General features: G+C 39.8%; 1 protein-coding gene across 3 annotated transcripts in view; it reads right to left on the bottom strand.

Moving 5' to 3' along the window:
• LOC129364740 (guanine nucleotide exchange factor VAV3) overlaps positions 1-23,469 on the bottom strand; it is an 85,166-nt gene that overhangs the window by 27,000 nt on the left and 34,697 nt on the right. For 2 of the 3 annotated variants that reach the window (XM_055037581.1, XM_055037582.1), the window contains exons 3-16: positions 16,617-16,675; positions 16,447-16,512; positions 14,095-14,203; positions 13,614-13,715; positions 12,293-12,361; positions 11,896-11,999; positions 11,126-11,225; positions 10,725-10,820; positions 8,432-8,500; positions 7,714-7,800; positions 7,532-7,617; positions 7,080-7,212; positions 3,311-3,420; positions 171-272 (exon numbers count right to left, since the gene is read on the bottom strand). In XM_055037581.1, coding sequence (XP_054893556.1) covers positions 171-272; positions 3,311-3,420; positions 7,080-7,212; positions 7,532-7,617; positions 7,714-7,800; positions 8,432-8,500; positions 10,725-10,820; positions 11,126-11,225; positions 11,896-11,999; positions 12,293-12,361; positions 13,614-13,715; positions 14,095-14,203; positions 16,447-16,512; positions 16,617-16,675 — 1,292 coding nt within the window. Of the gene's footprint in view, positions 1-170; positions 273-3,310; positions 3,421-7,079; positions 7,213-7,531; positions 7,618-7,713; positions 7,801-8,431; positions 8,501-10,724; positions 10,821-11,125; positions 11,226-11,895; positions 12,000-12,292; positions 12,362-13,613; positions 13,716-14,054; positions 14,204-16,446; positions 16,513-16,616; positions 16,676-23,469 lie in introns of those variants that run through there. The other variant, XM_055037583.1, reaches the window with a different exon arrangement.

Raw genomic sequence — 23,469 nt, forward strand, 5'->3', positions numbered from 1 at the left:
AACGGATTGTTGGTGCACACCGGAGAGGAACGGGGGAAGAGTCGAGGCCTTTTTTGAAGGTCTTGTGTGACAGCAGTTTTAAAGCGCCTTTAATGTCTGACGATGTTTTGTGCCGCCCCAGCTTCGTCTCCTTTGGTGTGCATGCATGTGAAGAACGGCGAGCCTCTTACCTCAGTAGCATGTGGCAAGAGTTGCAGGAGGTGATTCTCTCAAAGGTGTGCATCCGGAACTCGTGGAAATTGTTGGTTGCGTTCTCAGGTCGGATGTTTGATCTAAGAAAAAAGGAGCAAAGGCATAAACGTTAAACCTCTCATAAAACTAAATGAACAAAAATAACTTTGTGCTTGTTAAGTCGGTGTGTTTCAGTGCTGCAAACTGTCTGGATAAAGATGTCAAATTTTGAAAGCAGAGAGCAACACTTTGTTTTGCTGGGGGTTTTCTTCCCCACTTTACTTCTAATTGCGGCAGACAAAATCTGCGGCAGCATTTCAACCGATACACTTGTTTGAAGTGGGGAGGGGAGGTTTGTGAGTAGACAGGCGAGGTCTGCTCCCAAAATGAACACAAGAGGCTTCCTCCGCCCCTGGGGACAAGGAAGCAAGTGTGTCTGTGCAGTGTGCAGAAAGAATAAAGAGAAACAAAGGCAGGAGAAAGAAAGTAAGAAAGGAAAAAAGAAAGAAAGAATGAAAGGAAGAAAGGAAGAAAGAGAAAGAAAGAAAGAATGACAGTGACTGAGAAGGAGAGGACAGAAATACCCAGGTTTTCATGAGTAAGAGTGTTTGCAGTTCCCGTATTCAGGCATGATCTGACCGTCTTACATATGTGCAGCTGCTTTCCTGGATGCTGGAATAATTAGTCAAACTGACCTTTTCCGTGGAAAATAGGACAAACGCGGCCATGATGGAAATTGCTTTTAATCCAGAGAGTTGGCATTTTTATGATCAAATAAAGTTCCTTCCTTTTTCTGTCAACACAAGTGCAACTAAACCCCTTAAAAATGACCAACGACATTTAGACTTATAAAATGGCAAGATATATTTTGAGAAGTGCTGTCGGCTGTGATAACCTCATATGAGATGTATAGTCCAAGTTCCCAGTCAGAAAGACAAGACAGGCGGCACGCAGGGTTTAATAAATCTCTTAAGATAGAAAATTAATGTTAAATTTACAACTGAAAACATTTTAGCAGCGTGATGTCAGCAAATTAAAAGCTCAAATTAAGTTATTTTTGAAAAATACAGACTTAATATGAGTTTAATTTAATACAAAGACAAATTATTAAGCTTCATTGTTTGTTTGTTTGTTTTCCTGTTTCTCCTGCCCACCATCCAGTTTAATAGATGGTGGCAATGCACCGTCACAGATGGGCTGCCAGCCACCATAAAACAAAAGAAATGCAACATAACGCAACAAAACATAATTGAATACTGGCAAGTAGCTCTGTGTTTAGTATTCAACATGGCTTCTAATGCTAGTAAGTGATTGGTGTCATTCATAAGTTACCATTTTGGATGGTTTGCATCTTATTAAATGTCTACATGAGATTTAAACAGGATAGGGAGAAACATTGTTTGCTAATAATAATTAGCACTGACTTGGAACTAGAAAATGCTCAACGCAGGTTTTGATTCCAACTAATAAAGATTATTTCTCAACAACGTTCAGTTATAAAAGGATTTACAAAAAGGAAGGTACAAATTAATTGTCTTTTTTTATTATTATTGAGTCCAGATTGCATGTTCAAACTCTAAAATTGATTTAATGTGACATCACACTCAGATGGTGAGAATAAGTCAAGAACAAACACTTTAGTAAAATCTGGTAATATTCCTACACAGATTACACATTTCTAAAACACAGTCTATGTCTTGTAAAACATTTAAATTGGCCATTTTTTTTTCAGTACTGATAAAATATGTTCTCGTCGAGACGACAATGTGTCTTCTTCAAAGAAGAAATATTAAACCGGTGTGATTTCTCTTTCAGTAACTTGCAATCCATGCATTATGTGACTAAATGCTCCAAACATCCGACTGGTCTGAAAATGAAGAGCGCGAGAGAGAACATGTGATTGTTCTGTAACACCTCTCTGTTCCTGCGGCTTGTTAATTTAGCCTCGCGAGCTAAATCATATAGCTCCTGTTTTCTCAGCCTCACATCAACACTTCAGCTTCTTCATCCTCACTTTTCCTGTTACTTATAAAATGTTATTTCGCTCATTTCGTTCTCCTGCACCTATTTTGAATCCCAGTGGACCAGTGCAGTTAGTTTTCTCACAACATGCAGCTTGCCTCTAAAAAGACACTTCAACGTAAGCCTAAATGGCTATATGTTGCTATTGAAGGGAATGACTATTGAGTTCATTGATTAGGGAATCGCATGGCTGTCAGCAGGCGTTAGGATTGCTTCATTTTTCTACAAACTTACAGCAAATGTAAGTAAGGCAACTAATCCAGACTTTTCAAAACCTTGCTTTTAAATCCATCTCCTCTCCATTTAAAGAATGCGAGCAAATCAGCTACCTATGCCTAAACATAATTACCCCCATTGGAAGAAAAGGAAGTTCCAGTCTACACCTGACAATCCCTGAAGTATTCACACCGAACGTAGACAAAGGAACAGTGAATATCTATCAACTGCATTAACATGCTGCTCACCCAGACATGGCTGCACAAATAATACTCCTACTCCTGTCTGTACGTTCTGTCACCGGGACAATAATAGCGAAGGGGGGATTGCAGTGCTTGTCAACAACAGATGGCGTAATCCCGGGAAAGTTACCGACAAGGTGCATGTCTGCGCCTGGAATAATAAAGTGTTGCCTGCTGGTTGGGTCTGTCAGTAGTATGTGCAGACAGAGTTCACCTGCGTTACCAGGCCAAGTTGGCTGCATTTGATGTGTTCGAAGTCAATGCGACGTTTACGTCGGTTTTAGAAAGAAAGCCTAAGAACCATGGATTGGGCTTCGCTTTAGAAAACGGAACAACGTGGTGAATTGGATCTGCCTCGGCTCCACGATTATAGTGGATTATTGTTTCTTTCACTTTGTTTACTTTTGGAATCAGTCACTTTTGTAGCGTTTGGATCCCATCCAGGACAAGAACCGGTCGATGCAGTTCGACAGCACGCAGCGAGAGATTCGTCTGTCTGACTGCAATGTTCAGTACGAGCGCGTCTCCTGGCCAACTCCCCTTTGTGTCACTTTCATTTTTGTCATCCTTCAGTCACAGCGGACCAGAACAACAGGGCGAGCAACGTGTTGTGCTGTGAGATCATCGTGTCGTTGCATTTGCACAGAAAGCACACTCACATGGCCATGCCGAACTGCTCCAGCCACTTCTTTTTCAGCTCTTTGGTCTTGAAGAAAAACTCAAAGCCGTTCTGGCCTTGGTTGTGAGTGAGGTAGAATCCGTAGGACCACTGCAACACAAACCCCCCCCCAAAAAAATAAATGAAAAATCAAACATGTTTGAGACAGGAGATGAAACGGCGGCAGGCAAAACACACTGAGGGAGAGGAGGCAGAAAAGACAGATGGGGACAAAGAGATGGAAAATGCAGGAGGGATGCCTTGGGGAGAGCAAGCACAAAGACAGAGAAGGAGGAGAGCAAATGAAGCGATGCAGAGGAAGAAGGGGAAAGAATGAGTGTGTTAACTGTGGCGCATCGCTGCTGGGTTTCAGACGGCATGCAAAGACCCAAGCGGCGAGCGGGTCTGCAATCGGCTACAATTATCCACTTTAAAGGCTAAATATCAGCCCATTAGCATCCGTGTCGACTCGGGTGTCTGTGTTTTTAGACGCGGAGGCCAAGCAGATGGTTTTGCAGGACGCGCTTCTCATGACTGCCGGTCGTGGTTTCAAACTCTTCGAACTCGGTTGTGAAGGTTAAGCTGGTCCGGGTTCACCGTGCGGTTAGAAAAGAGCAGCGGCGCATTTCCTCGACCGGATGAACAGAGGAAAAGGAAAGAGTGCCGCTCCAAGCTGGCAGTCCCAGTGGACGCCGTGGCCTGTGCTGAAGGGTGAGAGTGCCTTCCTGCCAATTTGAAAAGGAGGAAAACAATGTTTGTTTTGTCTTTTTATGAGAGCGGTTTTATCGTTTTTGTTTTAACGAGGTCTGCAGCGTGCTATTAACATGCTATTAGCCGTCATTATAAAGTCATGGAAAACTAGCTCTTTTTTTCAGTATTGCTGAGGAACACGGTAGTGCTTCAGTTCCTTTCAAAGCTTTCTCTGGGTGCCACCACAGTGTGAACGTTGACTGGATCATCAAACCTCGATTGGTTTCATAGTCAGACATTCTGTCAATTTCAGTAGAGCGTGTGATCATCCTCTCTTTTGTATGACAAAATATTGCACATGCTTTCATGCAATGAGAAAATATATCACACGGTGCTGAAGGCCTCTGGTTACAAAACAAGCCCAGATAATCACTCCTCCACCACTGTGCTTGACAACTAGGATGAGGGATTTCAAGGATGTGTGAATTTTCCAACCAAAGCTTCAAATAAATAAAGCTGATTGTAGTTTTTGAAATGAAAAAAATAAAAATTAGCAATAGCAAGGGGCTAATAAGAAAGGTTTTCGCTTGATGTTTCGCTAGCTAGCTCTTGGAGAAAAGTGTTCAGGATGTTGCAGCCATTCTTCTGACTATCGACTACAAACTAATTTGAATACTTCTGGACTGGAAAACGTTCCAACACAAAGCATTTTTCTCTTTGAAAACTAAGTTGGGTCTCAAAACACAGCAACGTATTAATGAAAACAGACTTGGGCATGCCCACCTGTTAAACTTGGAGAAATAGAGGAGGAGTTTTCCAAGGAACGCCTCATTTGTGCCGGCAAGTATGGACTAACAACATAGACCAAAACAAAACAGAAAATATTCCACCCAAAAGTCAGGAAACTGAAAATCTTTCTTTCTTTTTTTTTTTTTTAAGGCAAAAAAATCTAAGGTCTCTGAATACTTTATGCAAAACCGTTTTACTTCCAGATAATCTGCATACAAACATTGCTCTTATGATGGAGGTTCTCATTTTCGCCACCTTCAAGCAGACGCGTTCATTTCCATCACGGCTAGCGCAAATATAGCAGCGAAGAAATCGCGTCACATTCTTCATGTCAGAGGTGAACGACGACGAAACTGCTGCAACCTTCATAAATGTAATCCATATGGGCCTAAGCCCACTAATGTCTGCCATTACTGCGTCATTATTACCCAAATCAATGTTTCCTGGCACGCCTTAGATATCATTCTTCATTATGATTGGCAATATTTTCCCCCAGTTGGCACTTTGTATTCACTGTGTGTACAAGAGTAGTCAGGCCCAAAGCGAGGTTTAATGATAGCACCATCTGGGAGGAGGCAGGCTGTTCCAGTCTGACACTGTTTCAGAAGGATGCGGAGGGGGAAAAAAATGAATAAGGGAATGTAAAACAAGAGCAGGAACAAGGATGCAGCAAATTATTTAGGACTGCTTTCTTTTTTTTAATTATTTTGTTGTTCCTGTTATGAGCCTGAAAGGTTTTTTGCGTGTAGCTCATTTTCGGAGCACGCCGGGGGATTTACGGCGGAGAAGGCGGCAGCGGGAGTTACAGAGACTGTTACAGGTGCTTATAAGACCCTATAAAGAAGCATGCTAAGTTCATTTTCATTCAGTTTTATGAACCCGGGTGTATCTGACAAATGGTTATGGTCGTTCATTACGCAGAAATAGCTCTGCTAATTGGTTTGTCAGGACTCCAACGTGATCTCCGAGCTTTGCTGACTCAGTCATAAAGAGGCAATAATGGGCCTGACGTCGCAGAACTCGCCTCCATTACAGCGGACGACTCGTTAGGCGGGGCTTGTTTTATTCGGGTCATTTTACGGCACGTTAATAGAGCAATTTTGTTATTATTTTATCAATTTAGAAGCGAAACTTTACAGGGAAACTGTAAAACGGACTGCAGGGCTGCATCCTGCTGGGATAGCCTTCTCGGCGAGAAGCTGTTTGTGAGATTTAATACCATCCAAAGCTCTTCAGTAAATCACAGTTAAAGTGGGAGAGAGTCTTTGTGAAGTACTGCAGTATAAAATTTAAAGCGAAGTCTACCAGACATACGGTGTCTTATATCCAATAACCCTCAACCAATAAATCCATACAGAAGCATTTTTCATGATAATTAGAAACAAACGTACGCATACAAACTGCACGTTTTCAGGAACATGTTCAAAAAAATAATAATAAATTACGTTTTTAAAAGCTCTCCAAAGGGAAGGTCGCGGAAAGTTTTGTCTTTCTGCCTTTGCCAAAGTGAAACTGATTTTACGATCTTAGAATTGGAATAAGTTTTCTCATCACCGTGTTTTACTTTTGCAATAAGCAAAAAGAGAAAGAGAGAGAGAGAAAAAAAGACAACCTACAATTGATTGGCAGAAAGATTTTGAGCCAAATTGAAAAGCAGACTGACTTGTTTCAGAGCAGATTTATGACAATTGCCTTCAGGCTCTTGGCAATGTTTTCACGCCTCTTCAACCTTTTTCCACATTTTGTGAAGTTGCAACCACAAACTTTATTTGTGAGTTTGAGGCGCACTCATGTCTGTTTATGTCTGTTTTTCCCCATTCAAAATGCTCCAACTCAGTGAGATTGACTGGAATATGAAATTGTTTTAAAGGCAATTCGTTGCACGGGATTTGATTTAGAGATATTGGATACATATTGACAGCCACACTTTTCAGATTTCATTTGTAAAAAAAAAAAAAATATTGAAAAACATGTATCATTTTCCTGATGTTTTCTAACTCTGCATCGCATTGGGTTGGCCTTAATACAAATCCCAGTGAAATAAACTAAACTTTATGGTTGTAATGGGACAAAATGCAAATATGTTGGAGGTGTGAATACTTTTAGTAGGCTCTGTGTGCAGGTTAGAGAGCTGCAAACCTCACAGTGATGCAACATGCATTACATCTAATATGACAGGCAAAACATAAACTCTACATATGAATGCCGTGCAGCAAATTGGGTATCATTTCTCAAACTTTCATGACGTTCTAAGACAGCAGTTTGAACTGTCGCATCTTCGGGACCCAGACCTTCCTGTTCTCCTTGTCGGATGTCGGGTTGTTGGTGATCTTGAAGAGGTGCAGGTCAATCACTTCTTTCATCTCGTAGTTGTCCCCTCGGCGCTTGCAAACGATCACGGCGGCGTCGAACAGGAAGATGTGCCTGCGGAGGGAATCAAAGGGATGGCCCAATGAAAATGTGTGGGTTTTGTGTGTGTTATCTCTTGAGTCAGACTTGCATAATCTTTACAAAATAATGGTTCATCTTACATAATACAACTGGTTGTATCACTGGAGTTTGCACAATGAGAGAAAGACTCCCTTAATGACATTCATTCGCTACGGTGCAGTTCACCCAATTACACCATTTAGCGGAGGAATAACAAGTTTGTGTTCATCGACGCTTCGTCCTGAGCTTCTGTGTTCTCTGAAAGGCTTCCAGCAGCATCGCCCCTCCTGTCTGGATTCACTTGACATCCTACCTGTCCTGCTTAGCTCGTTTGTCCACTGAGGTCACCCGCACCTCCCCATCGCCTTTGGGTCTCCCGTAGTTGCTCAGAGGTTGGTTCTGGAGAAGCAGATAAAGAGAAAGACAGATCACTTTTCGACTGGCGGTACAAACCCAGAGCACTAAATCACCACCGTGTCATTATTTGGACTTTACCAGGTTTTCAATGGATCTCTGATACTGCTCTATTTCTCGCAACGTCTCATTGTCCCGTTTGACTTCGTTGACGTACTGTGCCAAATCCTGCACACACACACATACATCAAAAAGGCGATGAGTATATATATCAAGTTTAGTGCACAAAGAGAAGGTTGGAAAGTTGCGTGAAGGATTTAATGTTCACATATTTTTTCTCCACAGTAAAAGTTTTCCAAATTCTCCAGCACCAAACTTTGGAGATAAAAACAATACAAGGAACCAAATTCATTATCATATGACATTACTTTTTTTTTTTCCAGAGTTAGGTAGTAACTAATCACATTTACTCATTTACATTTACTTGAGCAAGATTTCAAAAATAAATAAATAAATAAATAGATTTCTAGGAGTATTTTTACTGTGCTGTACTGTTTACTTTTACTTGAGTAATTTTATTTTGACTCTTACATCTTTACAGAAAGAACAAGCTTGTTTTACCTAAAAAGTCACCAGTTTTTGCTAGCTTTGCTTTGAATAAACTTATGTTCCAATTTTCATACAAACCTGCAGATAGCACCTCAAGCACTTTCAAGGAATTTACATAGAAATCAAGCCCTTTCCAAACCTTGAAAACACATGACTGAAATTCATGTATTTTCAAATATCCTCAAATGTATTCTCTGCTCTTTCAGCTCACATGTTTATATTTTGTCGGATTGGAGCCTCATAGAAATACCTTCATCGCATCCAGCGCTGTCCGAAGATTACTTTTTTCAGAGGCGTCATGGGTGTGTTTTACCAGTTCCTGTTGAAGCGAAAAATAAAAATCACACACAAAGAACAAAAAAAAAAAAAATGAAGGTGAATAAAAGATAGCGTACACATAAACACTTTTAGAGTCGGCACATGCAACATAAAAACTTACAAGTTTCTGCTCTGAAAGGAAAATGAAAAAAGTCAGCCTGGTCCTAAAATAAATCAGATACAGCGTGTGTGTGCGTGTGGGTGTGTGTGCACTTATCTATAGGAGGTTGTGTGCATGCGCATCAGTTTATATCTGAAATTATTTGCCAGTGCAGCAGCACTACGTAAACTTCGGCAGTGAAGGATAAGGACAGATGTCATGCATGCATGAGGCCACACTGAGGGAGATACAGTGCGTGTGTGTGTGTGTGTGTGTGTGTGTGTTTGTCCTGCCTGGCGTTTCTCAAATCCCCGGTGTCAGTCAAGCTCAACCTGGGCATTATTATCACGAGCAAGACAACAGTGGCACATTTATCAAGCCTGTGCTCCGACCTCCCCGCACCCAGAGATACAGAGACCGGGAGTGCTCTTGCTGATAGCAGGCGGCCAAACATGATGGACTTATTGAGGGAATTCAAACAGGGAAGAGGAGAAAGGACGAGCGCAGGGCGAGCTAATGGCTGATGACAAAAAAAAGGTGAAAAAAAAAAACAAAAACAAAAAAGACCAAGAAAGGAAGAGGGTGGGTGAAAGCGAGATTAAGTGACAAGGCATTAGTTGGAGAGATTCTAGATGTCACCATGGGAGGAAGTAGCCCAGCAGAGGCTTTATTCAGCACAGCCAGCTGTCACTCAGCTGTTCAATAGGGATTTCAACGCACATTGACACAAAACGATGTGCTCTGTATCTTCGCACATTTCTCCTTTTTTTAAATATTATTTTTACTTTTTGGCAGGGGTGCTACAAAAAGGTGGGCAAAAGGGGCCCCATGCCCGCTTCTATAAATTTGTTTCCACTGGTCTTTCTCTGCCCAGGCACTTTTCAACACGTAATTTTTCACATGTATACCGAGATAGCAAGCTTCAAGGTTGTAATATTTATGTGTTCACTTTTATCCATCTTTATATAAATTTTTCCCTTATTTGTGCATCCTGAATTACGTCCTTTCTAAGTGAGGGAAATCGTAACACAGGGCGATTAAATGACAAAGAAAGTTTTGGTGTGGGAACTTGGGTAGCTTCACCCATTACATTATTGCGATGAAACTACAGCTGGCTAATTAGCATATCTGTTAACTGCTCGATTAAAGCAGTGGTTCTCAATCCTGGTCACCTGAGACAACTGTCCTTTATGTTTTACACCGGACTCTGCTCCAGTATGCCATCAAACTTACAAAACTTTGTATAAAAACATGCGATAATAGATGCAATAGGTATTTTAAAATATACCACAAAATTTAGTAGGCCAATGTTGAAGAACTCTCAAAGTTATAATTTATAATTTTTGGATCTAAACTCTACAGATTTTAAGTTCTCCTGCTTGCTTATTTTCTTTGCAAATAATATTGAAGAAATCTTTATTGTTTCTTATTATTAAAGTATTACTAATCTACAAAATGTGCAGAGGAGTGTTATTTTCTGAGAAAATGCCTAAAAAGGACTTGCAGTCTGGGGCCGTCTTTCCACTTGTTTGTCTCCGCTGTTGCTCAGCCCTCCTTTCATCGCCTCACTTTATTTATTTTCTTCTTTCTACTCGATCGTCTGTATCGAATGACAATTACACTGCGGTCATTCTCAACTCAGTCATAAAGTAGATACACAAACAGTCAGGATGAGCTACAGAGCCTGAAGGACAAATGCAGGAAGGAGGCTGGCAAAACGCAGTCAATGCTGCCTCTGGTGGACATATGGTATAATAACAGTCATGTTAGAATGAATTTGCTGAGGTTTTTTAGATCAAAAACTTACTGATTTAGCTGAGATTGTCCTGTTGAAAGTCTGCTGAGACACTGTTGTTTGCAGTGTGACACTTAAATATGTAAATATCTGACTAATGAGAGGTTTGTAGGAAACATAGATGCTGATTTTTGTAGGTTTTTCATAATCATTACAGATGATTATGAAAAACCTTCATATTGCTTCTCAGTCTCAGAAAATCAGAAGTAGTCCTTTTTTTTTTTCTTTTTTTTTTTTTACAAACCTGTCAGAAAAACTTATATGTGAAATCAACTGATGTGAAGCACGTAAATAAATTTCTGTTTTTTTTTTGTCTTTTTGATGCTGTACCTGCAAAAGGAGATGATACTTCAACACCCGCTGCATGGGGACCACAAGCAGGTCTCTCAAGGTGAACTTGCCATAATTGGCTCGTTTAGAACATTCCTGCAGAAAGATTTAATATTAATAATAATAAAAATAATAATAGGTACATTGTACTATCTATTAATTCCTTTGATAATAATATTTAGCATTTTTCCAGAAAAGAAATGTAATTTCTAACTTATACACATCCATATGCTTCAAGTTTCATAGCAAAATGCAATGCATCTCCTGCGATGCCTCATTTGCTCACTTGAGGGCGTCCTCATTTCACTCTGTGCAGCTTAAAAGCTGCTATCTCGTCTGCGTGGACTGTCAGGCATTCATTGATCTCTTTGTCATTTTAAAGCAGCCGTAAAGCTGTTTACCTCCAGCTTCATGCGCACGTCCTCTCTGTTTTTGCAGATGTCGTCCAGGGTGGTGATGGCCGTCTCCACGTGACTGCAGTATTTCCCGTAGATCAACAACCTGCAGAAGGACCCAGTTGGTCAGCGGACCAAACTTTACACAGCTTTTCATGGTTTGATTGTAAATCTTACGATTGGTATGAAATCACATTATAAACACTCATTTTTTCCTGTTAAACACAGGAAAAACATAGTAGGGCTGCAACTACCAATTATTTTAGTAATTGTTTAATCTGTCAATCATTATGACGATTAATCAGACTTTAAAAAATGGCACATTCTAAAGATTTTTCATTTAGCTATGTAAGCCTTCGTTTTACAATATTCGAAAGACATAAAAAAAAAGCAATTCAATTCCTTTTGTAAATAAGAAAATAAAAATGACCTAAAATGCAATGATGACACTCATTTAATACATTTGAATCAGATTAGACAAAATGTAGATATTTTTTTAACAGTTTTTGGGTTAGTTTCTGCCCTGATTATATTTTTAATTTCAGCAAATGACTGTGTACTCCAGTTTATTAATCAATTACCAAATTAGTTGACAATTATTTCAACAATTGATTAATTTGATTAATAACAGCATAATACAAATAAAATCTGAGCATGTTTTTACAAAAAAATGAAGTTAGGAGAGGCTTTAAAATTGCATGACGTTGTCCTGCTTTCATGAGGAAGAGGGGAAAAAACAAACAAAAAAACAGTAAAAATGAGATGCTCCTTTGTACCTTTCTTTAAAACTTATGAAGATCTGGTAAAGGTTCTGGGAACTTTTCTGGAGGATCGACTCTTGGATTTCCAGCAATAAAGCCTTGTGAACCTTAACCAGTTCCTAAAAAAAGCAGACAGAAAATTAAACAAATCAGGACCTTCTATATATATATATATATATATATATATATATATATATATATATATATATATATATATATATATATATATATATATATATATATATATATATATATATAAAAGACAGTTATTATAAAATTAAAATGCAAAACATATTACACACAAATAAGCAAAATTGAATAACAGAAAATAAATCTGGAAATATATGTTTATCAGGAGTTGGTGCGGTTTCAAACTTTACGTGACTTCCCGTTGACAAAGACAATAACTCACCGGAATATTCACAAACACCTTCTCCATCTCGACCGTGGAGAAAAACATGGTGAGGGGCATCATAAAGTGCTGTGGGAGAAACAGAGAGAGAGAAGAACGCCCGGGAATGAAAGCTCGTTCCTCCAGTGAAAGTGGGGGAGTCATTTTGAACGAGACGCTATTACATTATGGAGGCCAAGCTGCAAAGAGCTGCAGTAAGCAGAAACAACCAGGCCTGTCTGGGTCACGGCAATAATCTCATTTTCAGAGTGTGCAATTTAATGATTTCCCCTCTCCGAAAACTCCCACCACATAGTCAATTCTGCATCTCAATGGAGTAGGGGAGCGCAAACGAAATTTCACCACCACAAAAGTTATCTACCGAGGCTCTCTGCTGGGAAATCAGGCCAGGGACCTTTTTTTGTGGACGTGAACATACACAAGGGGAAGAAGACAAGTGGTTTTGGCTGGGGGTCTGGAACCGGTGGGCCTCCTAAAGTCCTGGGAAAATGCAGAGCAAGATGGAAAAGATGTAGTTTTGACAAAAAAAAAACCCTAATCGTATTGCTCCAGACTCCACTTTCCAAAGTTCATCTTCCTTTACGTCCATTTTTGAAAATAAAACACAGAGTGGAAAAATGCTAAATCTTGGTCCTTCTGAAGCTCATTCTACTGTTTGACAGCAAATTTCTTTTTTCCCCTATTTGAAGTGAGTTTGTTTCAATTTTATGATATACAGCGGTGAAGGAGATTCAGTTGATTTTCAGTGCTCTTGAAAATGTTTGAAAATACCCATTAGTGGATTTACTTTTGTCTAACAAATTACATTTTTTCTACTCAAAACAGCTGAGTCAGACCTCCAATACACTTTGGATAAAGACAATTTATCATATTATGCTGAAAGTGGCAAATAGCAATAATTTACCTCATTTGTAAAGCTTATTTATGTACAAGTTGTTTTAATTATTGCAGTTACTGTAATACTCCTTTTCAAAACAAAAAGTATTTTTGTAGCATGAGTGAACTTCAGAGTCTTATGAAGAGATGGATTCTTGTTGGACTGATGAGAAAATACATTTTCTAAATACATTTTTTTTTTTTTTCCCCATCATTTGAAACTCTGGCCACCTTTGGTCTGAACTTCCAACACTGAAGAATCATACAGAAAGTGAGAAACTCAATACACCTTCCTTAACGACACGCATAAACACTTCCATGTGTTTCCAAGGAACATTACCAACGTGAACTCTTTGGGTCCGGTAAATGCAAAGTACATCACCAGTGTTGTGTTACGGCTCGTTCGGAGCAGCGTAATGATTTCCATTTGTCAGGGTGAGCGTACCTTCTCTATAGACTCCAGGGTCTCGGTGTATTTCTCCTCCGTCTGCTTGATCTCTGTTAAGCAGCAACTCCTGATGTCAATCTCTGCCTGCTTCTGGAACGCCTACACACACACCAACACACGGATGCAGAGGCCGGTTACTATGTGTCGGTGCAGTGGGCTTACAAACCGTCCAACCAGATGTAGCTGATCCAAGCCTCGGAGTGAGGTCAGGGGTTACACATGCTCACTAAAGTGCCTGCCAAATATGAAAGAGCGTTTTTTTTGTTGTTGTTTTGCTAAACCAGAGGGAGAAAATGTGGCAAATTAACTAAGCATGAAATTAGATATGTTTCTGCCTGTTTTCATTTTGAAGACTAATTAGGTGGAAAATGGAGATATTTAGCTTAAATTTAGTCTGATCTGCAAAAGCAGGAGTGTTTTTTTAAAAAACTCTTTTACCATCTGGATGTGAGATGGAGGTTACAGATGGTGCACAAACCGGAGGAGGGATGGCTTCCGTCTTCATCAGGTCCTCGTAGATCTCGCCGCCTTCTTCGTCCTCGTACACGCAGGCGTACAGGTCCTCCTCGTCCTCCACGCCATTCTCACTGTGGACGCACACAGAGTGTGTGAGCGGGACCGCGTGGCGTCACGCTGCCGACGATCTACGCAACGTCGTGACGGATAGACCGGACCCGTCATTGGACCCCCAGTATGTAAACTTCTGGTTTCAACTGCATCTAGAGTGTCTGACTCCTCAGTACAGGCCTATAGTATCCCTTCATCACAAACTTCAAAAAATAGAATAAGAACATACAGAACAAAAATGACAAATTATTCCTCCGGTTTTAATATTTTGGCAATCCCTCCTGATCCCCTCCTCTTAATTTTGCCAACATGTTTCTTTTCACTGGAAGTAATATTAATGTTTTGTAGCGGTCCAGTCAAAGGCCAGACTTGAATTTGATAGAGGATCCGTGGACACACCAGCGGAAACACATAAAAACTGGTCAGTATTCATGACGAGTAAAAATTAGTTATTGAACGCAACTTTTTTCGTAAAATCTTAACTTGTTTTTAAACTGATATTCCTTTTATGTTTTTTATCATCTTTTGACAGATTTTTGTCTCATCAGGCTCAGTCTTCCTGAAATGAATTTTACGCCCCAACATGGCAGGGGTATGAATAACATTGGACTTAGCCACGGCTCACCTTGCCAAAAAGATTTACAATGTACATTATTATTAACTGACTCGTCATTTAAAACCGCACAGGAAATTTCAGATGCTGTGTATAAGATGGACATTCTCTGCTGCCTGTGCGAGGCTCATTCACATGTAAATGGAGATTCTGATGAGGAAAGCAGAAGTTCAAGGCTACGTTTTGGGTTTTTAAAGATCTAGAAAGTTTCCCTTTGCAGATCAGATGGATTATTTCTGCAAAGTCAGCAGTCTACATGCTTTTTTAAAAATGTTATTTTCTTTGCATGTAAATTTCTGGCTCTGGCTTGTACGTTTGGAAAGCTTTCAATGTGTCCGACCTCATCCTGCAGCTGGCTGGCTGGTTTATCTCTGCCGCTGCTTCCTGTGCAAATGGAGCTGTCAGCGCTAAACATAGAGCAGATCACTGCGAGGCATCCCAACATCTTTATTACTGTGGACTCATCTGCCCCCGCAGGCTTCAGTTACAATCCTAAAACGTCTTTATAGTGCAACTAAAGAATTAAGCTGCACACAAAAGGTACCGTTTCAAAGTTTGGTGTATTTAAAGGGGGGATTTTATGCAATAGATCGACACAGGTTCTGGAAAAAAAAAATAAGAGCCCACTGCACTGAACCTCATGACTATTCCACCAAATACTGATTTCTGAACCCTTCCTTAGTTAAAACATTAGAATTGCTGCTTTTAAATAAATATGAACTTGTTTTCTTTGCATTCTTTGAGGTCTGAAGTGTCGCATCCTTTTCGTTATTTTGACAGTTTTCTGCAAATATGTTTTGCTTGGAGTTTCGGAGAGATGCAGTCTGTAGTTCATAGAATAAAAGGTTTATTTCATTTACTTAAGCATATATCTATAAAAAGTTAAATCAGAGAAATTGATCATTTTAAATGCTCCATTTTTTCCAAAGCTGTAATTGTAAATTAAAACGCAAACTTGAATTTTCAAACCATTTACAGATAAAAATTGTCGAAGCGCATTGTGCATTTGGATTTAGATCCTTTTACACTTCTAATTAGTGGAGATGTTTAAACAAAATCTAAGGCTTCGAACGTCTCGTGGATGAAACGGGCCACACCGATTTCATTGTTCTGGCTGATGCAGAAACGTTGAAAAGTTGTTGCAGTGCTGCGACCGAAAATAGAACCGTGGATGAGCTGACAGCTCAAATTCAGTCCAAAACGATTCTCAGAAGAAAATCAATAACAAAAAGCCCAATGTGTTGTCTGGCTATGTTTAGATAAAGGCATAACTGTACCCGCTGTCCTATTTGCAGATAGCGTGGATCATAATGTACGACTATTTTCTTGGGACTTTAAGCCCAAAAGTTCAGAAGTCTCAAAATGTGTCAGAATAAAGTAACAAATCTGTTATTCAACAAAAATCCGCAAAAGCTTGCACTAAATAGGGCGTGAATAACAAATGACGAAAGTCCAGTCCCACACAACTTGTGGCAAAGCGAGAAAAAGCTGTGGGGGGGCCGTGGGGCTGAGCGCACGCTGGGAGCAGCAGAGGAGGTGGCCGCCTTCCAGTCGACACCCAGGGAACAAATGCTGCCCTCATCAGCAAAACGGCCTTTTGTTTCAAGACGGCAGGAAGCGGAGACATTTGTGTTCGAGGAGGAAACGTACTCGATCAGGTCCTCCAGGTGGTTGTAGATGTCCTCGTCTTCCACGCGCTGCTCTGTGGGAAAATGTCTGCGAGAGGAAATGCACGGTTATTATTTAGGAAATAATCAGAAGACGTTTTACTGCATATTGGTTGCGCAGTTCTCTGTCTCTCTTTAAAAAAAAAAACATACCTGACTCCTGTTTGTAGTGCAATGTTCGTGTGGGAAAGCTTGGACAGCGTGTTCATAACCTGGGACAAAAAGAGAGAGATTTATTTTGTTTTTAATATTACTTTTTTACATTACAGTAGAACAGAACCTGAACGTTCCCCTTCATTTATACGTGGGGACACAAGAGGGCAGCATTTTCTAATACTTCTGGAAAACCTGAGCTGTTATCACAGTAATGTTTTATATTGAAACCTTTTCACAGTAAATCCAGTTAAAGGAAGATTATTGGTCAAACCCCTTCACTTCCACCATTTTAGCCACATAGATATATTTTTTTGTGGTGATTTTAAAGGACAAAACCACTTCAAATGGCAAATAATTGTTGAAGAATAAGTGATTTTTATTTTGTGCACAGCTCCTCTGCTTTTAGAAAAACCTGCATGTCCTTTGAGACACGGCTAACTGTATAGCAGGTTTTTCTGCGGCTGTCTTCAACAACGTTTACATCTAAAAGTTTTCCAGCCATTTTTCGGGAACAAAAAATAAAAATTGATACCATTATCTACTTTAATTTGGTAGTCATATTCCCAGAGTGAGAGGGAATACACACCACACCCTTTTCAGATATTTTTCTTGCACAAAGTTTGAAAAAAAAAAAAAGAAAGTTTAAAATGCATCTTTTGCTTCGCTTTCTAAACCTGAAGTCCTTTGTGTTGTACTGTCTCATAAAATTCTAACAAACTTCATGAAACTTTCCAGAAGCAACAGGACAAATTTCATGTATTTCAAGCAAAAACAGTAGTAGGAGCTCTGCTAAACGCACACAAAAAGAAAACGTCACCTAACCTCGAGAGAAATTGATCACTAGGTTTGTATGATTACTAATATATGGTCCATACTTTAACGCCGCTGTGCTCAGGCCTTATTGTGCACATGTGGAGCGGCGAGTGAGCTGATCTCATCTTTTAAATAAAGCCTTAATATCGCTCATTCATGCCCGACGACCCCTTCCACGCCACGCTTCCCTTCACAGGTCACGGCCGCACACTTTCATCCACACCAAACACATCAAATCTGAACCGCAGCCAGCTCTCCCCGATCAATACCGGTCACACAGGCCAGCCTGTCCCTCCCCCCACGTCTCCCGCTCTGTCCAGTAAATGGAGTAAACAGTGGCACGGTGAGGACAGACCCAGGGATCAAGTTGTCCCAGCCAACATCCTTCCCCCAGCTCCAAACCCAGAGAGCTCTGGAAGCTGCTGCTGCTTTTTAAATCAGCATCTGAAAAAAAAAAATAAAAATCTTAATTGGACACTCTTGGATGTATCCTAATCCAATTGCCAGTGGTGTGTACAATTACTAAACAGATTGTGTTCCTCAGCAGTAGTTTATCTGCTGACTGAATACAACACGCAAAGTCGCTCCAAAAATAAACCGAAGTGAATGACTTCAACCCGAGGGGAAACTGCAGAAACTGGATTATATATGGCGCTGTGCAAAATGAGTCAAAAGTAAATAAGTAAAGGTAGTGAACAAAAAGCACTGTCGTTTCCTGGTAGCAATGCTAACTATGCCTGTGAGGTGGTGTCGTCAAGGGGTCAAAAAAAATTAAAATAAAAAAGTGAGAAGAAAGCAGAATCAGTCTGTCTCATCCAAGTCTGTCTCATGGATTTTCTGACATCCATCAATGGTGAGGACAAAAGATGCCAAATATCGACTCTCCAAGCTTTTTGTCTCGGTAACATCATTAAAAACATTTTTTTTGGACACAGACCACTTTCTCAAACACACACGGTGTGACGTCACCCCTGCTCCTAATGTAAATAATTACTGACCGCTCGCTATGGGAAGACTGACATCTGTCAAAATTTTACAAGATCCGGAGACTGGAAATTGTAATGGATGCGGCTCTTAAAAAGAGTAGTTACATAAAAGCTATTTGAGATGGACATCTTTTCAAAGTCAAGCAAGCAATTATTACGTTCCCAGTTGATTTTATTGGCCACCGAATGTTGATCACTAAACCTCGTTTTAACATAACCTTGTAGCATAATAGCTTTAAAAAGACAAAGAAATAAATATAATGACATGAGCGTGCGAACGTAAGTAACATTTAGTCCTAATTTGTTATTATTCTTTTCAGTGCTACGGCCTAAACCATGTGAACGCCCCATATCTGGATCAGAGATTCTCCCATCTTTCACTTTGATGTCCTTATGAATACTGATCTCTCCGCCAATCAAGGTCGTGTGCGACACCTGGATGCCGGTTCGTAGGTACAGCATGTTCAGAAGCTGCTGAGGATATCTGGAGGTTTTCCAGTTGCGGCTCTCGGGAGACTCTCTCGAGGGTGGAGGGCGGGAGAAGCAAGTGAGGCGCTACAATGTTTTTGGCTTCGCTGATTTTATGAGTCACAGTTTCACAAACTCAAAATGACCATCTGTACAAAACAAGAGAGATTTTTTGTTTTCTTCTTTCTGACTCACATGAATTAGATTTGTCAATACTCAAAGGAGTGAGCTCAGCATGTGGGAGTTTACCCCTTAACAACCAGGAAAAGAAAACAGGTCACTCCACTGCGTATATAAAAAAGCTCTTTCAGAAGGGCACTTTTTGTCCAGATGAAAAAGGGCAAGCACTCTAGCACCTCCTGGTTTCTATGTGTCCATGTCCCTAAGTCACCTAAGTCAACGATAGCAACGAAAGCAGCTGAGTTCGTCTCACACCATTTCTTGAAGAAAGTGAGTCATGGAAACTGTCATCAGGGATGGAAGCTGTATGCTCAGTTCTCTTTTTGGATTTTCTCCTCCATAGAAATTACTCCTCTCCTAGTACGTATGTGTCTTACTGTGTCCTTTCTTGTCCTCAGTGGACCACATTAGATTGTAGCTCGTTATCCGCTGCAAATACACAAAATATTATGAAGTATTTTTGATCTACTTTCTACTGCAACTATTTTTGTGCTCTTGAAACAAGACAAAGCTGATGTGCAAGTAACTTTTCAGCAAGAGACAAGTTATAAGTGAAATTATTGAAGTGCAAACTCAACAACTCAATGCAAGGTGGGATGGCTCGAATTGGATTGCATGTAATTTGACAACGTCGTTGGGTTGCATTTGAAAGAATATAATAGAATTGAACAAAACACTGCGTTTTTCTCTGTACAGAGCCAATAACGAGAACCAAAACTGACACGTACAGTCCAGAGTCTATTTTAAGGACGGAAGTCATTCGTTTCACGCGCAGCTTTGGTCACTCGGCTCCTTGCTGCTGTCCCGACAATAATGGTGTGTGTGTCACATGTATTTATATTGATAATTGAAAACCCTTCACGGTTTTATTTGATCACAGCTTTTGTGTTCAAAAATTTTAGCAATCCATAAACCAGCTTGCATGTTCAGAAGCTGAGGAACCACTGACATACTTCCCAATTGTAGCTTCCAGGAGATTCTCAGCGACAAGCAGTGAAGCTTGTCTTTTTTTTTTTTTTTTTGCTTTTTTTTTGCTCCGCTGACTTTATTAGTCACACATGTACTACCCTAAATCAGGAAGACTTAATGTATTTCACAAGTATTCATTTTCATTGAGCCTTTTACACTATATGACCACACACATTAAAATACTTCATCAGAACAGAGCAACAGAGCAGAAGTGGAAGCAAATTATACAACGTTTTTAACGGTTTCAAGAAATATAAATCTAAAAAGATTTAATCTCAGTAAAAATACAATTGTTCTTAAGGTTAAGAGAACATTACCCTAAAACCTGCAACATATGTCAGAAAGCAAACACCACACAAACCCACGGGGAAATACGGTGGTGGCATCATTATGCTGTGGGCGGTGCTTTTCAATAGCAGGGACAAGCAAGCTGTGGTCAGATTTGACTCGCCTAAACATGCAGCCGGAGCTACAATGCAGCGGTTTAGATTAAATAAACTAAATAAGTACGCCACATATTACAGAGTTCTAGTCAAAGTCCAGTTCCAAATTGAATTTTTATTTGTAGGAAGAAAACCACTTAAAACCAAGTCACACTTTCCTTCCACTTCACAATTATGTGCTAATTTGCTTTGTTTGAACATATTTATGCATCTATAGACATTGCTGTAATGGGACAAAATATGAATATAAAAGGATGTGAACAGGCCTAATTTTGCTGGACAATAAATTGTCCTTCTAAGTACTATAATAAATGAAAATATTGTTGTCTTGAGACCATCTTCAGGTAATGTATAAGACAAATAAACTACAATTTTGCAAATAACATTTAGTATTGGACCTGGAAGATATTTTAAATATCCAACATAAAACACAACAACCAAAAACAGTAAACAAAACAAAAATTAAATCCACCTACAACCAAAACCATGATTAAAACGAATTACGATGTCTCTCTAAACAAAATTACCCTTCAACAGAAATTAAAGTTCAGATAAAAAGCTATCAAGCTTATTTTAACTTATCACACGATTAATTGATACTATGCTCTTCTGTTATGCAAAAATAGTACCTTGATTTCAGCAACAATTGGTTAGGAAAGCAAAAGAACACAGACTCTAGCAAAGACACACAGCAGCTCATGTAGGCCACGAAACGATGCGCTTCAAATGAATATAAGAATCAGAAATCATGTCTGAGGATGTAGTATCCACCACACGTGCTCAGATCAGAGGTGAAGCGCTCTGCAGGAGTCATGTACCGCCGTGTAACCTCAGATGATCAAGGCTGACAGGGCCTCTTTGATGGAGGCTAATAAACCTGCCCCGGCTGGCCGCGGCCGCTCCTCTGGATCAACCGAATCACTGCAGTCCAATTAAAGCCCGGCGAGGGACGTGTCTGTGCGGCAGAAACCGAGCCAAGAGCACATGTGGATGTGTGCTAACGTCTGTTTGAAGCCGCCCAGCTGCTCAGCGTCCCAATGTAATTACATAATAAAAAGGTAACAGAAAAAGAAAAAAATCATGTATATCGTGTACACTGTGAGCGTTCCTAATCATAGCAGGCTGAGGGTGGTTTTGAAAGTGACATCAAAGATCAGTAGCAGCGGCCGCACACATCTACTGATCATCTATTCTTTATCTATCCTGACAAATCATTCACTCTTATCTAAATATAGAGGGCACCTCCTTGTTTTAAGTTGTGCTGTCCCAGTTTTCTGCTCTCAGCTTTTATGCCGCCTTTCTATGGTTCCTTTTATTTTCTTTTCTCTTTTTTTCCCCCCTATCTAAATCAGTGATTACCAGCTACAAATAGAGTCCAGTTAGGTACTCCATATCTGTGACAAAGTTATGTCTGTGTATTCCTCAGTAGTGATGCACATTTTTAGATATAATGTTTAGGAGCCTCAGATGTTCTGACTGACCAGGCATACATATATGCATGTACAGGTTGCTTTTTGTGTTTTTTTGGCAAGTACAATTTTATGGTTTTGTCACCTCATCCCATTCGAGAGAAAATATAGCTGAGTAAACATCACCACGCGCACCAGAAGGTGTTAGGACCTTCTGTTCACTGTGGTGTGTTGAACTTATTCCACGTTGGTGGTTTTAGTCACAAAGTGTGTGATTTGGAGCTATCTGCTGCTTTAGTTTATCTATTTATTCATTTTGCATGAGGACCAACCAGTGTTGTTTTTTGCTTTTTTTTGGTAATACTTTATTTGACGGGTTGTGAAAAAGACTGTTATGATACCATCATAAGCATGACATGACATAACACCTTACACGAGAAAGTTTCACGTTCATGAGACTTTAAAAATTATATAACTTTATGTTATTAAAGCTAAAGACTAATCAGTAATGCTTCTAGAATAAATTTATGTCATATCATGATTTCTCAGTTAATGTCATAACAAAGACATTTTGAATAATGTCAAATTTGCATTAAAAGTGTCATGATTTACCATAAGAGCTGCTGGGCTCTTTGAAACTAGACCTGGTCCCTGTATACGTATTAACAGGTCATTTCGATTCCATTTGAAGTAAGTGATCCCCCAAAAACCCCTCGCGCTGGAGCTGTATCGACAGCGTCTCTCTCTGTTTGCCGCTGCCTGATAAAACATTCATGAAACGCCGGAAGCTTCCGGTAAGTCACTACGATCCCCTTTTACGTTGTCGGAAAGCAAACCACAAGACGTGATAGGGCAGCTTCCTGAGTTTTTCGCCATGGTTTGCACATGAAATTGATTACTGCTGCTTGTTCGTAAACGTTTGAGTGTGTTTGCTAAATTGCGTTGCGATTACGAAGCACGGATTTCTTACAGAAGCAGCCAGTGCATTAAATCCAACCCACAAAGAGCAAATGAAAAGTTGATTGGCTCAGGGGGAGATGAGTTAATGTTTGACAATCAGTGCCATCCCTCATTAAGGCCTATAATACATAATTAGTGTGCTTAGATACACACACATGCACACGCAGCTGATTAAAATGCCGAAGGAGTCACCGTCATTGTCGTTTGACTTTGTTCGCCGCAATCCTAATCAAACATTGTTTACGGGAAACAAGACATTTATGCAACACTTTATACACAATTTTTTTTTTAATTAATAATTTAACTGATAAAAACACAGTTTTGACACAAAAAGAACCTGCATCAGGTGTTTGTGAACATAAAGTTTACTGAAATGCTCTACTGCGCTTGCTTTTTTTCTTCTTCTGTCCTCTGCAAGTAAAAAGTTCTTAGAGTGTGTGAGCAGATTGACAACTGTGCCCTCTAAACCATGATTTCTCAACCAACAAACTAATTTCGCTAACCTAATGTTTAGAATTACATTAAATTATATTTGTCATTTGCACTATGTGCAACTCTACTTAATGTAGAATGTTCTTGACAGCAAAAACACAATCTATTTTTTATCTAACCATAAATAAAT

The sequence above is a fragment of the Poeciliopsis prolifica genome, unplaced genomic scaffold, assembly GCF_027474105.1.
Source record: "Poeciliopsis prolifica strain line A6 unplaced genomic scaffold, Auburn_PproV2 SCAFFOLD012, whole genome shotgun sequence".
Lineage (NCBI taxonomy): Eukaryota > Metazoa > Chordata > Actinopteri > Cyprinodontiformes > Poeciliidae > Poeciliopsis > Poeciliopsis prolifica.